At 31.6% G+C, this 16,822-nt stretch overlaps 1 protein-coding gene across 3 annotated transcripts in view; it reads left to right on the forward strand.

Moving 5' to 3' along the window:
- The window catches only part of LOC114327068 (calcitonin gene-related peptide type 1 receptor), a 68,627-nt gene that overhangs the window by 12,286 nt on the left and 39,519 nt on the right, over nucleotides 1-16,822 (forward strand). For all 3 annotated transcript variants that reach the window (XM_028275575.2, XM_028275576.2, XM_028275577.2), the window contains exon 4: nucleotides 5,695-5,860. In XM_028275575.2, coding sequence (XP_028131376.1) covers nucleotides 5,695-5,860 — 166 coding nt within the window. The remainder of the gene's footprint in view (nucleotides 1-5,694; nucleotides 5,861-16,822) is intronic.

Raw genomic sequence — 16,822 nt, forward strand, 5'->3', positions numbered from 1 at the left:
TAAAAAACTCGTTAAAAGTATAAAGTCTTGAAAAAGATAACCTCTTTAAAAGAAGTAGTACAACATTATACAGTAGAACGTTTTAAAGGTAAATGATTTCTATTTCTCTTACATGTACCATTGCATATGCCTAAAGTTACGCAGAAAAAAAGATACAGAACAATATTTGCGAAAAAACAAGGAAAATTGCCAAACATTTTAAAGAGAAAATATGTATATTTTTTTTCTGTGAAGCAATGTCTATACCTATATCCCCGTGGACAAAAGTTATGAGACAAAAAACAAAATTTCTTTCTTTTGGGTTTCTTTGTGCTTTTTCTTTTGAATATATTTTTGTAAAAAAAGTATCTTTGACTTTAAAAAGTTATATTTAGATAGGAAATTTAACCAGGAACAATTTTTATGTAGACGTGTTTGTACCAAAAGTGCATAGAACTCACCCTAATGTAACCTGTGCCCAGGGACTAATTCACCCATTTCTCAAAAACGCACCCCTTTAAATGGTAGCACTCCGCGGTTTTTTCATATATAGAGATTCATTCACCATATTAAATAATAAAACTCCGTTAACGTTGTAGTTCCTTTCTATAGTACATAATCAATAGCCTATATATCGGTTTTAGTTATTTGCATTGCTAAAAATTTATTATTTTATTGTTAAACAAAAGTATAAACACCTAGTACTGTGAACGAGTAGGTAGAGTAGGTACAAGTGCAAGCGAGGCTATTTCTACGTAGCATGCACGTAAACGCATGTATTAGGCACGGGAAACACTATGTGTTTATAGCTTTTTTTAGCAATAAACACATAAATTTTTAGCAATTTATATATTCGAAACCGATAGAATTTGACTTGAACTTTCAAATGCGGTAAGCAGAATTGCTATTTTATTTTTTAATCAAAAGTTATTCGGGTTCAAAAATTGCAATTTTTCGATTTTTTTAAAGTTCAACCGCGTTTATGTCGAAAACTATGCACCCTACGAAAAAATTTGTAGGAACACTTTTTGGTTAGAATGGCCCAAAAAATACAAAAACATGTTTTGTTTTGCGAGAAATCGCTGTTATGTAATTCCTCAACTTCTTTGTTTATAACAATCTTATCGACATCCGGATCAACTGTTACCCAAAAAATTCGTGTTCTACGGGCCAAAATACATAAAAAAAACTTGGGTAAGTCCATCTGAATACAGGAGGCCGTTGTACCCCCCCTGGCGACAGGACTATATGGTATAAACGTTATACGGGATCTGATTGGGTGTTAAAATCATCTCTCAATAATTGTTCAACATGGAGATTTTGGATAAACAAATTAATGTTGTGTATATTAGTTTTTATTGTTGTGATGGCAGAGAAAAATGCAAGTTTATAATATTGTAGTGACTTTTTAAATAGTTTTTAAAAGCGACGCGTACGTAATAATTGTAAATGTTTCAGTATCTTAATAAAAAATTTCATAGGTAGGACCTACCTATTTGGAAAATTTAAAAATAACCTACTAAAATAGTATGTAATGCTTTGATTTACAGAATTTGATTACCATCAAAATGTCTATCAATATTCACCTAATATATTGTTTTCTTACTCTATGTTTTGTTGTACGGTAATATTTCTTTCAATTCTAAATAATTTCAATTCAAAATCAAAATAATTTGGTTAAATTCAGAACCGTCAAAAGTTTAATCCGTTTAGTTAGTTGATCTTCGCACATGATGACACATGGTCTCCGTGGGTAAAAGTTTAAGGTGAATGAATTTCAATACTAATTGCGCTGATAAGCGGGTTCGAACCCCAATGGAAACTTTTATTTTTTTTTATTTTTTGAAGTTATACTTCTTTACGATCGGGCTGTGAAATTTTATAATTCCCTGGCGCATGCGCAGACACACAGCGTCAGGGACAGGGACAGACGCGTTGCTAATCTTTCAAATTATGTATGTATCAGCGCAAGTCATTAAAAGAATATATTAGTGTTATTAATCTTCTTCTTCTTCTTCCTTCTTTTATGTAGGCTTTAAAGCCTGTTTCTTCTTCAATATTAGCCTCCTAAATTGTTTTTATCGCACCATTTTTTCTTGGTCTGCCAATACTTGTTCGTCCATTTGGTGACTTATCTCGTGCTATTCGTAATATCCTATCCTCTGCCATTCTACTAATGTGTTCGCTCCACTCCTGTTTCCGTTTTGTCACCCATCCATTTATGTCTTCTACATTGCATGATCTTCTTATGTTTTCGTTTCTCTCTCTATCCAACAGACTTTTCCCTGATATTCGTCGGAGTATTTTCATCTCTGTTGTTTCTAGTAGTCGTCTCGTTTGAGATGTGTCAGGTCTTGTCTCCGACGTGTATGTCAATATAGGTCTAATTGCTGCTTTATAGATTCTTAGTAAATGTTCTTAGTATAGTGTTCTTAGTAAATGTATTATTTATTATAATTTTTGTGTCTTTAGATTTGTCTTCCTCGGGCGTAAGATAATAAAATATCTATTTTTATACTTCACTTTGATCTATTTGTCACCGTGGTGTGTAATTATATCCGACACGTCGCACGGGGCTTCATAGCTCGGTTGGTACAGCATTGGACCAGAGATCGAGAGATCTCGGGTTCGAATCCCGGATGATTCATATTCATATTCATTTTTTTTGGTATTGTTAAGTTTTGGTTAATTTTTGGTAATTATTGTTAATTTTTGGTAATGTAACTGTTAAGTATATTTATGTCGTTGAAATTATAAAATATAATAGAAGTATAACTTCTTACGTGCGGACAAAGTACACACACATTCTTTTTTTCGTTTTGTTTAATGTCCAAGCACACATTGCTCAACGATTGCTTCTTTCGGAATTTATATTAATTTTCGTGAAAAGACATCTCCTAACGCAACAGTTTGTAACCCTTCAAATGGTAACGGACAATTCGTACAGTATTTTGCATACTTTCATACACTAAAAGTAATAGCACTTTTTTTAAGACCACTTCTTTTTAAATATATTTCACATACCTATATGTGTGTAAATAAAACTAAAAATGCTAAGAACCAATAGACAAGGGAGGCAGGTTGCCACCATAGCCGTGCGCCCTACAAAAGCAGAGGAACTACGCAAATATAATGCGATAGTAATAGGCTGGGTGTCATGCCCTATAATGGAAAGGTACACCCCCACAAGGTGTTACAAGTGTCTTCACTATGGACACAACACCTACGAATGTAAGGGGGAGAGCAGGGTAGCGTGCTGCTACAACTGCTTTAAAACGGGTCATACTGCGGTACAGTGGACAACTAAAGAATATTTTTTTTAAATTCTTTATACTGAATTATCAGTAGTAATTGCACAAGAGCTCTAAAATTATCGAATTTTTCCCAAGTGACACTTTGGCAGTTTTAATTTCACGACCCGAAGGGGAGTGAAATTATGTCAAAGTGTCACGAGGGCAAAAATTCGATAATAATTTTAGAGATCGAGTGCAATTTGTTGCGATTATTAATAGGTCTGGATCCCGCGTATGAAAAAAATTGATTAATAGCAAGCTGAAAATTTATTAATAGCTTAAGGGTATCTAGCCGGATAAACTTTAATATATGGGAACACTGGAACTGGGGCAGGTTTAATTGTGGAACAGGTTAAAAATTTGGAACAGTCACGCCACGAAAACGGCACATTTATTTTGTCCGACAGAACAGACTTAAACTCTCCGAACAGAGATTAAACTCTAATGCAAAAATCAGACTGCTATTTATCACCTGTCATAATTCCTGTCATTTGACATATTCCACATGTTCCACTCATTAAAACGCCCATTTGGTGATAAATAGTAGTCTGATTTTTGCATGAGAGTTTAATCTCTGTTCAAAGAGTTTAAGTCTGTTCTGTCAGACAAAATACATGTGTCGTTTTCGTGGTCTGACCGTTCCAAATTTTTAACCTGTTCCACAATTAAAACTTCCCCTGTTCCAGTGTTCCCATATATCAAAGTTTGTCCGACTAGACACCCTTAAGCTATTAACAAATTTTCAGCTTGCTATTAATCAACTTTTTTTCATACGCGGGATCCAGACCTATAAGTACAAATTAGTACAATTAAACACACAGTTGTTATAAATAGGGCTTTTCATCGATTGTCATTTGTTTCGAGCTTCTGTCATGTGTCACATAATATTAATATATCTACGTCATACGTCTTTGGTTTGTATCATTGGTTATATCAATAACGTATGACGTAGATATATTAATATTATGTGACACATGACAGAAGCTCGAAACAAACGACTGTGAATGAAAAGCCCTATATTTGACGGTTGAAAGTTATCACTTTTATAATTTTTAAAACACTAATTGTCATTAATGTCACTGAATGTATTTTTTCGTAGCAACGAAGGGCATCTGACGTAATATACTTGACGACGGGATATTATCAAAAATTATCGGGTATAATATCACAAGAGAGTGAGAATAAATTGAAAATAATGCGACAGTTTTTCGAAAATTTGTTGTCTGGCAATAGACACGAGAACCCGCAGGGCTCGAGTGGTTATTGCCCAATGACAACAAATTTGAGTAAATATATGATGCATTATTTTCTTATTTATTCTTACTGTCGCGTCGCCGTCGTGTGATATTCGTAAGAATATTTTTTAATACGTATATTATGCATATTTTCGTAAATATGATAGTTGTCAAAACTAGGAAACTGGTTGCCATTAAACAGAAACAATCTACTTAAAAAATTCTATCGGTAATTTTCTACAGTAGATAATTCTCAGTATAATGTTAATCTGATTGGACAGAACTAAACACGTGATCAAATATCTTACTATACGCTCTGAGCTTCGCTGGTGTCGCTCCTGGCGGATTACTAATTCAACTTTTACCGGTAATTTTTAAATTTATTATTTAATTGTTATCGCTTAATATTTACAACGCTAAAAAGTAATTAAATTGTAATAGATTTTTTTAAGATTTTGCTAATCGTTTTGACGTTCTATTGATGAAATATTAATTTCTTACTTCGGATACTTTCACAATTATCGTGTAAATGCAGGCGCTAAGATTAATTTATAATTACATATTACGGAACATTAAAAAAACGTAAATTCAGTATTTAAAACGTAAGTAAATTTAAGGTAAAAATATATACCACAGCTTTGACCAACTAATATTTTTTATAATTAATGTTTTTAATTTTAATTTTAAATTAATCACTTTGACATTTATGTCAAACTTCCGGTAAACGTTTACAGACTTATAATTTATAAATATCCCCTCTACGTACGAGCTCACAGCGTATACGATTGGAAGTTAAAATAATCAAAAAATAATCAGTTAATTTTGATTTCTGTAGCTTTCTATTGGTCAAAATCTCCTATGAATAATCACTTTAATATTAAAACTACTATTACAGGTAGATTATATTTATTTTAAGACACAATTTTCAAAATATATTTGTCCATGATTACAAAATTTAACAAAAAAAACAGATAAATAATTTTGACCTTACGAATAGTTATAGTTACGAACTGTTGCCGTTACGAAGTGTGGCGTTACGAGTTGTCGGCGTTACGGATTTTCCATTACAATTTGTGGCGTTACGAATTGTCGCGTTACGAGATGTCATGGAACCAATAATTTTAGCGTTGGTTTTTTTTCTATGATCTCTGTTATGTTAGTTACCATCAGCAATCAATTCATTTCAGGTGGAGGAGAACATAATAGCTAGTTATGATTATACAGATAAAGAAGATGTCCAGCATATCAGAAAATCGTTTAAGACTGACGAGGTTTTTAAAAATTATATATCTTGTTGCCAAGGAGCTATAAGGTGTTGCAATGATCACATGGACGAGGAAAATGTTATTCCAAGTAAGTTGTTTTTTATTATCAATTTTCTCTAAAACTGTTTTTATTTTTCGAAGTAATTCCAAAGATTATAAGTACAATCGTGTACAATCTATCTAAATATAAGATTATAACACTACCGCAGAAATAAACCGCAGAATGCTCTAATAACCGATCATTGGTGGCCAGTAGAAACGTTTCTTTTTTCTTATTCATCTATCATGTCCTTTCAGAACGTTGGTTACCACCATATCTATCTTAATTTTATTCACTACCACCCTAAATAGCATGCTTGTATCAACACCATACCAATCTCGCAAGTTCTTCAACCATGAAGTTCTTCTTCGTCCTGGACTGCGTTTGCCTGCTATTTTCCCTTGCATAATGTTTTGCAGCAACTTATATTTGGGTTCTCTCATTACATGTCCGAAATACTCCTCGGGAGTTTTTCGGGAAATTGGAACATTTCGGGACCTCAAATTCCTATTCCTTAAAGCGGTATATTCCTATAACCGGTATTCTATTAAGCGGGTCCGACACAGGTAAAATAATAATACGGCCAGTATTAACTTTAATATACGGTTCAGAGACCTGGATCTATACTAAAAAAGTAATGAAAACATTGTGTTTAAAACAATTGCGTTGAAAGAACAGTTAGTTTGCCACATACTTATTTTAAGAAATACATACAATGTTTTTAACATGGAACTTTGAATCACGTTTTTTAGGTTTGCTTTGTTTTTGGAATATACATATGTTTCTCAATAAAGAATATTTGTGTCTTTATAATGTGACGTTTCGATAGGAAATTTAATTTTGAACAATTTTTCTGCAGATGTACCTATATACAGGGTGCGCCAAACCTCTGGTCTTCTTTGATTACGGCTAAACTATGAGATATACAAAAAAATATTTATAACAAAACTAATGTGTATCAAAGAGGTCTATAATTTAAAATTATTTTCAATTATACAGGGTGAGTCAGAATGACGGTATGAACCAAAGTTGTGTTTTTTTAAATGGAACACCCTGTATATTAAATCATTTTTGAATATATTATTTAAAAATATGAAAAATTTGTATAAGGTCCTATAGGCCTAAATTTAATAATTTTCGAAATATTTACATTTTTATTGAGAAAAATGGTAATATTTATAGGGTTGTGGATTATGTTTCCAAGGAAATAAAAATTTAGGTGATAGGTCAAAGTTTTTAAAATATACTGTTATTTTTAAATAATTTAATATTTTTTACTTTTAGCCATAAAATATACAGTGTGATCACTATTTGCAAATACAAAATTTTCTCATTTTTTTTAAATGGGACACCCTGTATATTGGTTTTGCGTTTGGTAGTAAATATTACAACCTTTCTTTTGGTATAAGGTTGTATGTACCTAGCATGTTTCGTTTTGTAGATATTTTAAAAAAACTATAGATTTTACGTTTTTGCGGATTTTTTATTTAAAAATTTTTTTGCAAAAAAAATAATTATAATCTGGTTTTAGAAACATACACTAAAATATAAAATATGAAAATAAAAACGTAATTAAAGATTAAAATAAATCGTATGCTAGTACAATTCAATTGAATTTAATAACTTTAAATTATTTTACAAAAAATATTTTACCATATTAATGAATACATAAATTAGTTACTAAATTAAATAAACAACCAAATTTTAAATCAATCGTAGTAATTCTTCTACCGCAGCAACTTTCCTATACCAAATTAATTGTTAGTTATATTGTATTTACGAGTAAGATCAGTTAATAACTTTTTAATTTACCTACATCTTGAGAACGTATAAAGTATGCTTTGAAACAAATGAACGTTATGGAAGTATACTAAGAAGTAAATAGTATCTATGTACCTACTCGTATCACAAAATCTGGTAATAATTTCTAATGGTTTCGCCCAAAATCAAATGTTATATCCAAAAATGTTTCGGTTAAAAAATTAAAATTTAAAATAAAAAAAATTGTTACAAAAATTTCAACTACAAAAGTATTCCCAGTTTTTGTGACACCAGTAAATACTATTTATATTAATAAATAATTTGGATGATACATTTAACATTCATTTGTTTCAAAGCATACTTTATAATATTTTTTATATTCTCAAGATGTATGTAAGTAAATTTAAAAGGTAAATTAAAAGTTTAACTAAATACAATTTAACTAACAATTAATTTGGTAGAGGAAAGTTGCTGTAGTAGAAAAATTACTACGGTTGATTTAAAATTTGGTTGTTTATTTAATTTAGTAACTAATTTATGCATTCATTAATATGGTAAAATATTTTTTGTAAAATAATTTAAAGTTATTAAATTCAATTGAATTGTACTAGCATACGATTTATTTTAATCTTTTATTACGTTTTTATCTTCATATTTTATATTTTAGTGTATGTTTCTAAAACCAGATTATAATTATTTTTTTTGCAAAAAAATTTTTAAATAAAAAATCCGCAAACACGTAAAATCTATAGTTTTTTTTAAATATCTACAAAACGAAACATGCTAGGTACATACAACCTTATACCAAAAGAAAGGTTGTAATATTTACTACAAAACGCAAAAGTAATATACAGGGTGTCCCATTTAAAAAAAAATGAGAAAATTTTGTATTTGCAAATAGTGATCACACTGTATATTTTATGGCTAAAAGTAAAAAATATTAAATTGTTTACAAATAACACTATATTTTAAAAACTTTGACCTATCACCCAAATTTTTATTTCCTTGGAAACATAATCCACAACCCTATAAATATTACCATTTTTCTCAATAAAAATGTAAATATTTCGAAAACTATTAACTTTAAACCTATAAGACCTTATACAAATTTTTCATATTTTTAAATAATAAATTCAAAAATGATTTAATATACAGGGTGTTCCATTTAAAAAAATACAACTTTGGTTCATACCGTCGTTCTGACTCACCCTGTATAATTGAAAATAATTTTAAATTATAGACCACTTTGATACACATTAGTTTTGTTATAAACATTTTTTTGTATATCTCATAGTTTAGCCGTAATCAAAGAAGACCAGAGGTTTGGCGCACCCTGTATATGTACGAAAAGTGCAGAGAATTCGAGTTTACAATAAAAAATCCGAAAATGGACTAATTCACCCTAACTCTTTAAATGGTGGCACTTCGCGGTTTCTTCATATTTGGGGTCCATTGCAGTGGCGTGCTGGCCATATAAATGAATCGGTGCAATCACCGAGAGGCCGCGGCCTCTTGAGGCCGGTCAAATATTTTCACAAAATTTTTTAGATGTAATAAAAAAAATATTTTTTTAATTTCTAATCGGATGTTAATTTTGCTAATAATATAATTAAAACATTAAAAAAAAATTTAATTTTTTTTAATTGTGAAATACAGCTTAAGTAAATGAATAAGACTCTATAGTCTATATGCATAAATAGATTGCTACAGATAATATTATTTATTTTCATACATACAAGTATATTTATGAATTTCCTTCAAACATGTATGTACTCTGCAGAATAAAAAATGGAAAAACGTCTTGCTCACTTTTGACCGAATTATTGGAAGTATCGAAAAACGATTTGATCAAGACAAATCAAACCGTTTTATGATGATCTAAGCACTCTACATCCTAGAAATTTTGATGCAATAAAAAATGGTATACTGAAAAATTAAGAAATTTTTATCCTACCATATCTGCGACTTCAATTAGAGAAGAACTCGTGGATTCTTCTGATAAATGTATTGTATTAAAAATAGGATTTTGCAAAATACATACTGAGATTGTAGAAGATCAAGTTAATGATGAATATGTTCAGTCTACAGAAAATATGAAAAATGATAATATGATATTATTAATCTAAGTGATAATGAACATGAAGTAACAAATGACAATGTTGATATCGTGAAAACTTCACCTCCGTGTGGTACTAAAAAGTGTAAAGATTGTATAGCTTGCTGTTACGCTGTTTTGTAAAGTACAACTTATATCAGTGTGCTGTGTGCTTATCAAAATTTAAATAGTATAATATAAAGCATTTATTAACTCTTTCAGTGACACCAGTATATTGCAAAAAAAGCTTTTCAACATTGAAATGCATAAAAAATCGGTTAAGAAGTACTTACTTTAACACAAGATCACTTTTATGCTAATGGCTATAGAAAAAGAAGCTTTGTCTGAGCTTAAAAATGATGGAATAATCGACGTATTTGCTCAACAAACGAACAATCTACTTTAATGCGGAAATTATTGATCAAGAGTTAAGTAATTATTTTATAAAATAATCGCAAAAGAATATTTAGATTATTGCGTTGCATTAACATTTTAATAGTTATTTATGATATGTGTTAAAAGTACACGTTTTAGGCACGCATGTGCAGTGGCGGATCTAGGGGAGGGCGATGGGGTAGTTGCCCCCCCTCTCAAACCAAGTTATATATAAAGATTATAAAAACATTCAATTATTCATTTATTTTTCATAGAAATTTAGCCAATCGGCCCCCTCTCTTGACGATGCTGGATCCTGCTAGTTCCGCCACTGCGCATGTGAAAGTTTGCAGAATGAGCGAAGCGAATTCTGCAATTCACATGAGTGCCTTAAAAATGGAAAAATATTTTTTCTACAAACGTCTTATATATCAACAATTATAATTTATTTATTACAGGGCAATATCTACAAAAACTTTTACTTGAACTTGACTGACATTCCATTTTTATATTGTCCTTGACATTACATCAAAACCGCCTATACTGTCAATACGTAAATCATAACAACTATAGAATAACATCTTACTTTTATTGTTGTATATTCTAACAAATTTTAATAGTTTTTTTCTACAAACGTGTTAAAAATGCAATAATACAGTTTAAATTAAATTTAAAAAAACCTTTTAAACCACCTTTTTCAAATTGCGCAAGTTTTACTATTAATATTAATGTTAATAAATGAAATATAAATATTTTGACGTTTCAAAATCTGACATTTCTCTTTTTTAACTGCAGTGCCTTAAAATTTTTTTAAAGCAATAGTGCCTTAAAGTAGCATTTTTAACGCTCGTATGGAGTGCTAAAAATTGCATTTTTAACACGTTTGTAGAAAAATATTTTTAAATTAAAGTATTTGCACTCTACTTGCATTTGTACTCTCTTGTATAATTAATTTACTAAAATTGAGCTTAATACATAATTGAAAAATTCTCAAAATTGTATTTTACTTTTATCTTAATTACATCAAATTCATATTATATTTATTCAGGAAATTATGGTTTCTGCGTTACTGCATACAATATTGTCATACATGTCATTTATTATTTGTAAGATTATTATTCTTAAATGAAAAAATATGGCAAATTAAAAAAATCATTGAATTCGAAGTTTTATGTTTGTATCAAAAATAATTTATATTTTTGTTTTTTTTTTTGTTTTTTTAAATAACGAATAAAACATCCTGATAATAGAAGGTAAAATGAGGATGGGAGGCCGCTTTTCTACAAAATCACCGGGCCGCTTGAAAAGTTCCAGCACGCCACTGGTCCATTGGCCATATGAAACAATAAAACCCCTTTAACGTTGTAGTTCCTTTTAGCCCTATTTTTGGATATATTTCAATAGCCTATTAATAAATACATCAAGATAGTTTTTCCTTGAACATTGAAGTCAATGAACGACCTCCACCATTTTTGTGAGTTTTTCAGTGACGCGACTAAGTGTTAATTATGCCTAATTTAATTAAAGAGGTTATGTTATACATATACACATTTCCCAAAAACGTTTATAATATATTGCTCCTTTGTTTACCCAAAAGTCTAATACTCCTACACCGTTTATTTTCTTTGATGTCTTTTATAAACAAAATAAAAACGTTCGTAAAATACACAGCGATCCAAAAAAATATGTTTTAAACTAGTGTTTTTTAATCTTCTTGATTTTGCGGCCCCTTTAGTGGTTGAAATATTCTTGCAACCCCATGGTGTCATAGAAAGCCAAAGAAATAATTTAATTAAAAACTACATACGTTAGGTAATAATTTTTTCCACCTACCTCTACCGAAAGTATACTTTTCCGGACCTGATTGTAGGGAGCAAAGTTGTACTTTTCCTCCCTAGGGAGGAAAATATTTTTCCTCCCTAGGGAGGAAAAGTAAAAGTGACGTCATGGTATTTCATTCATGAAATATAACTTATTGACGCCCTGTATAATATCTATTTTCTATTACGAAGTATCTATACATTTTAACGTTTATTTATAAAACATCCTGTATTTTGCAGAATGGTAAAAAACAGTAAATTGTTATTTTGATTTAACAATGTTTACATTAATAATTTGACTTATATTTGACAGTTGACAGTTATATTGTACCTACTTGTTGTTTTAGTTCTAATAAATTTTGTTGGTTAGTTACATAAATAAATTAAGTAAAAATGAAAAAATGACTTGTTATTTGAGGAAGGTGGAAAACCCATATGTATAACATGGGAGTAAAGTGCCTTTTCCTCCCTTGAATGATTACTGCCCTCCGCCACGCGTCGGGCAGTAAACTTCATTCTCGGGAGGAAAAGTTACACTTTCCTCCCTTGTTATACAAATAGCTATTTCCTATTTTGGTACATTTATCTTTTATTCAAGCCAGCCAAAAATTAAAGAACAGCCAACATTTTGCTTTGCAGTGTGACGAATCTGCAGGTGTTTCTGACTGTACACAGTTTGCAGTGTTTGTACCATACGAAAGCACTAATTGCTAGACTTGAGGAGCGGAATGTAAGTTTACCGCTGAATATTTCACATCTACTAAGCTTCAATACCAAAACTATAAATGATATTTTCATACAATTTCTTAAAGATTCTAAAATAAAAATTTAATATGACATCTTCAATCTTCAACTTTCAAATATCTGTGGCAAAAAGTTTATCTAATGCCATCCCCTCTTTGTGAACACACACACACACATATGTTTTTAGAAAGCACTTGCAACTACAATATTGATTGAGAAAAATATATCGCTATTTGTAACGATGATGTTAAAGCTATGAATGGCAAAAATAGCGGGCTCATTGCAAAATAAAATCGATAATGCCAAACATATCCTGGACACACTGTTTTCCTCATAGACAGGCTCTAAGGTAGTACCTCCTGATATGAATAACATGCTCAAGGAGGTAATAAAAATTGTAAATTCTATCAAAGGTGAAGCTTTGCAAACCCGGCTATTCAGAATCGTTTATGAAGATATGGACTCGTTTCATCAAAATCTCCTTTATCACACCTAGGTCAGTTGGCTATCCAAAAGAAAGGTATTGACAAGAGTTCTGGAAATGAGAGCTGAATGGTTAATCTTCTTACAAGATGCAAAATCTAAATATGCTTACGGTTTTTCTGACTCTATTGGCTCTTGAAATTAGCATTTTCTCAGATCTTTTTAGCCCCCTTAACAATTTGAACAAAAACCTTCAAGGAAGAGAAGAGAATATTTTAACAGCAAGTAAAAGCATTACACGCAAAACTTCGTTTGTGGTCAACCTCTCTGCAAAACAAAATGTTTGAGTCTTTTACATGTGTTCAGAAGATTGATGAAGATAATGCAACAGACCAAAGTTTGGCATTATCGGCTCACATTCCTTGCATTATACAGAGCTTGCATAATTTACAAGAGCAACTTTTGACATACTTTCCAGAGTTGCACTCTGAAGCTGACAATAGGCGAAGATGGATTCTAAACCCTTTGTTGGACACATCAATAGATCTGACTGATGTCAACAAATAAATAAAAGAATGTATTCTAGATTTAGCTGCTGATGGCATGCTTCAAATGAAATTTTATTCGCAAAGTGTCGACGTATTTTGGATAAAATTAAAACACCAATATCCAGAGCTGGCAAGGGAAGCTCTTAAATTATAATTATTAGTGCAATTCGCCACTTCATATTTGTGTGAACTGACATTTTCTTCAATGGTAGACATTAAAACTAAAAAGAGAAATAGACTGCAATTAGAAAATGATTTGATTAATAACCTTTCAAAAATAGTACCACAATTTGATAAACTTTTGAAAAACAAATAAGCACATCCTTCCCACTAAAATTGTGTTTTAAGAACCTCAACTTTTTCTTTCAGTCGGCGACACCCTGAGTAAGAGTGAAAAACACTGTTTTAAACGAAGGTCTAAAATTACAGTTTAGTAACTTGAGACTCTAACCAACTGCATTAATTATGGTGCAGTTGAATCTACTCCTGAATACACAATTCCTAAATTCAACAATTTATCTCCCCATGTAGTATAGTATAGTTGATCCAAAAGATGGCATAACCCAGACATCCAAAGTGAAAGTTATCCTTCAACACCAAATTGTTCTATATGGTCCACATAATGTCCAGAAAATAGTCACACCATTTTGAGCGTCGGGTTTGGGGGGAGAGGGGGGAGAAATCGGTAAATTCGTAGTTTTTTAAGTTTTTCGCCAATATTTCTAAAACTATGCGGTTTAACATGAACAACCTTCTATACAAAATTGTTCTACATTAAATTTTAAATAAAAAAGGCCCTATGCATAATCTTTCTAAAATGAATGGGTCCAAAGTTACGGAGGTAGTATAGTATAACTGGTCCAAAAAAAGGCCTAACCCAAACATCCAAAGTAAAAGTTTTCCTCCAACACCAAAATGTTCTATATGATCCACATATCGTTCAGTAAAAAGTTACACCATTTTGAGCTTCCGGTTTGGGAGGGAGATGGGAGAGAAGCCGGTAATATAGTAGTTTTTTTAAGTTTTTCGTCAATATTTCTAAAATTATGCTTTAGCGTAAACAATGTTATATACAAAAATGTTCTACATGAAATTTAAAACAAAAAATGTTTTATACATAATTGTTATAAAATCAACGGTTCCATAGTTACGGAGGGTGAAATGTCGAGGTTTTCGATACTTTTTATATTTATTGGGCAATAGCAAAAACCCAGACATCCAAAGTGAAAGTTATCCTCCAACACCAAATTGTTCTATATGGTCCACATAATGTTCAGAAAAAAGTCACACCATTTGGAGCGTCGAGTTTGGGGGGGGAGGGGGGAGAAATCGGTAAATATAAAAAGTATCGAAAACCTCCACATTTCACCCTCCGTAACTCTGGAACCGTTGATTTTATAACAATTATGTATAGAACCTTTTTTGTTTTAAATTTTATGTAGAATATTTTTCTATAGATCATTCCTTACGCTAAAGCATAGTTTTAGAAATATTGACGAAAAACCTAAAAAAACTACTAATTTACCGACTTCTCCCCCATTTCCCCCCCAAACCGGACGCTCAAAATGGTGTAACTTTTTACTGAACAATATGTGGACCATATAGAACAATTTGGTGTTGAAGGAAAACTTTTACTTTTAATGTCTGGGTTAGGCCTTTTTTTGGACCAATTATAGAATACTACCTCCGTAACTTTGGAACCGTTCATTTTAGAAGGGTTATGCATAGGGCCTTTTTTTATTTCAAATTTAATGTAGAACAATTTCGTGTAGAAGGTTGTTCATGCTAAACCGCTTAGTTTTAGAAATATTGACGAAACACATAAAAAAACTACGAATTTGCAGATTTCTCCCCCCTCTCCCCCCAAACCCGACGCTTAAAATGGTGTGACTTTTTCTGAACATTATGTGGACCATATAGAACAATTTGGTGTTAGAGGATAACTTTCACTTTGGATGTCTGAGTTTGGGTCTAACTATACCATACTAATGGTGGAATCCTGAATGCGCTCTGATATAATTAATAAAAGAAAAGAGACATTGGCAGCTTAAAAAAGTTCACCTAGTTTTGATAATTATCTAAAATGTTGCAAAACAAGGAGTTGAAGCAAAAAGCCAGAGCCCGTTATATCAAATGGTGTTCTAATTTAAATAAAACTATTTCTTCTACGGAGATAATAAGTATGGTCAGCTAACAAAATGAAACGAAAAAGTCAAAATAGTTTAAAACTTTTTAATGCTGATGCCTTAGAAGACTTCTTCTTAGAGGAAGAGGAGAATGATCGAATCAGGAAAGCAATTCTCACATCATACCAGGAGACCTGCACCTGCATAATCAGAACCAAAGCTAGTAACAGACAAATGCCTTGGTGGAGCAGAAAACTAGAAAACCAAGAAAACAAGGAGGCTGTCGAATAAAGCCAAAGAATTGGGAAACTGATAAATATACAGAAAACTCTTACTGAATACAATAAAGAGATAAGAAGAGCGAAAAGTAATTTTGGAGGAGGTTCTGCTAAAGTATCTCAGATATACCTGCCAGCACTAGAATCCACAAGATTCTTTCCAAGGACCCGACACAAGAACCATGAGCTCTTACTGCAGAACTACTTCCCACCTACAACAATTCTTGGGTATTGTCTGCAATAAACATCAACTCGGAGAACATAAATTGCCTTTAAAATGGAATATTGCCTGCCCTACAACAAAAAGGATCGGACATCCTATTGCCCATCCTAACAAAAATCTTTAGGGCTATCACAGCCTTATATAGAAGACTTAAATCGCTGTAAGAGTAGTGTACACACACAAAATAGGACGAAAAAGGAACCTAACACCAGACATTTAGTTCCTTAAAGACAGTTTATTATTGTTATCCAGATTTAGCCATACGGCTCACACTCCCTCTAAGGGGAAAATTGACTCATCCCAGATACCTACGGTATCAAAAGGATTGAGCTCTGGTGGGACTCTTTCCGTGTTATCGAGCCCTCTAGGTGACTTGTTATGCAGGTGTATGTCCCAAAAATTTTCGTACACATCTGGCCATTGCGAGTAGTACAGCTTTCTGCATGGTCTTGTAAATATGTTCATTTAGACCCAGCTTTTTATGCTTTCGAGGAGGTTCTTCGGAACGACTTCAGTGGTAGATATAATAATAGGTACCGTCTGGGTACTTTGCATTCTCCGTTGTCTTCGTATTTGAATTTCCAGATCTCTGTACTTGGCGATCTTTTCAGTAAATT

Source organism: Diabrotica virgifera, chromosome 6 (genome assembly GCF_917563875.1).
Source record: "Diabrotica virgifera virgifera chromosome 6, PGI_DIABVI_V3a".
In the NCBI taxonomy this organism is placed as follows: domain Eukaryota; kingdom Metazoa; phylum Arthropoda; class Insecta; order Coleoptera; family Chrysomelidae; genus Diabrotica; species Diabrotica virgifera.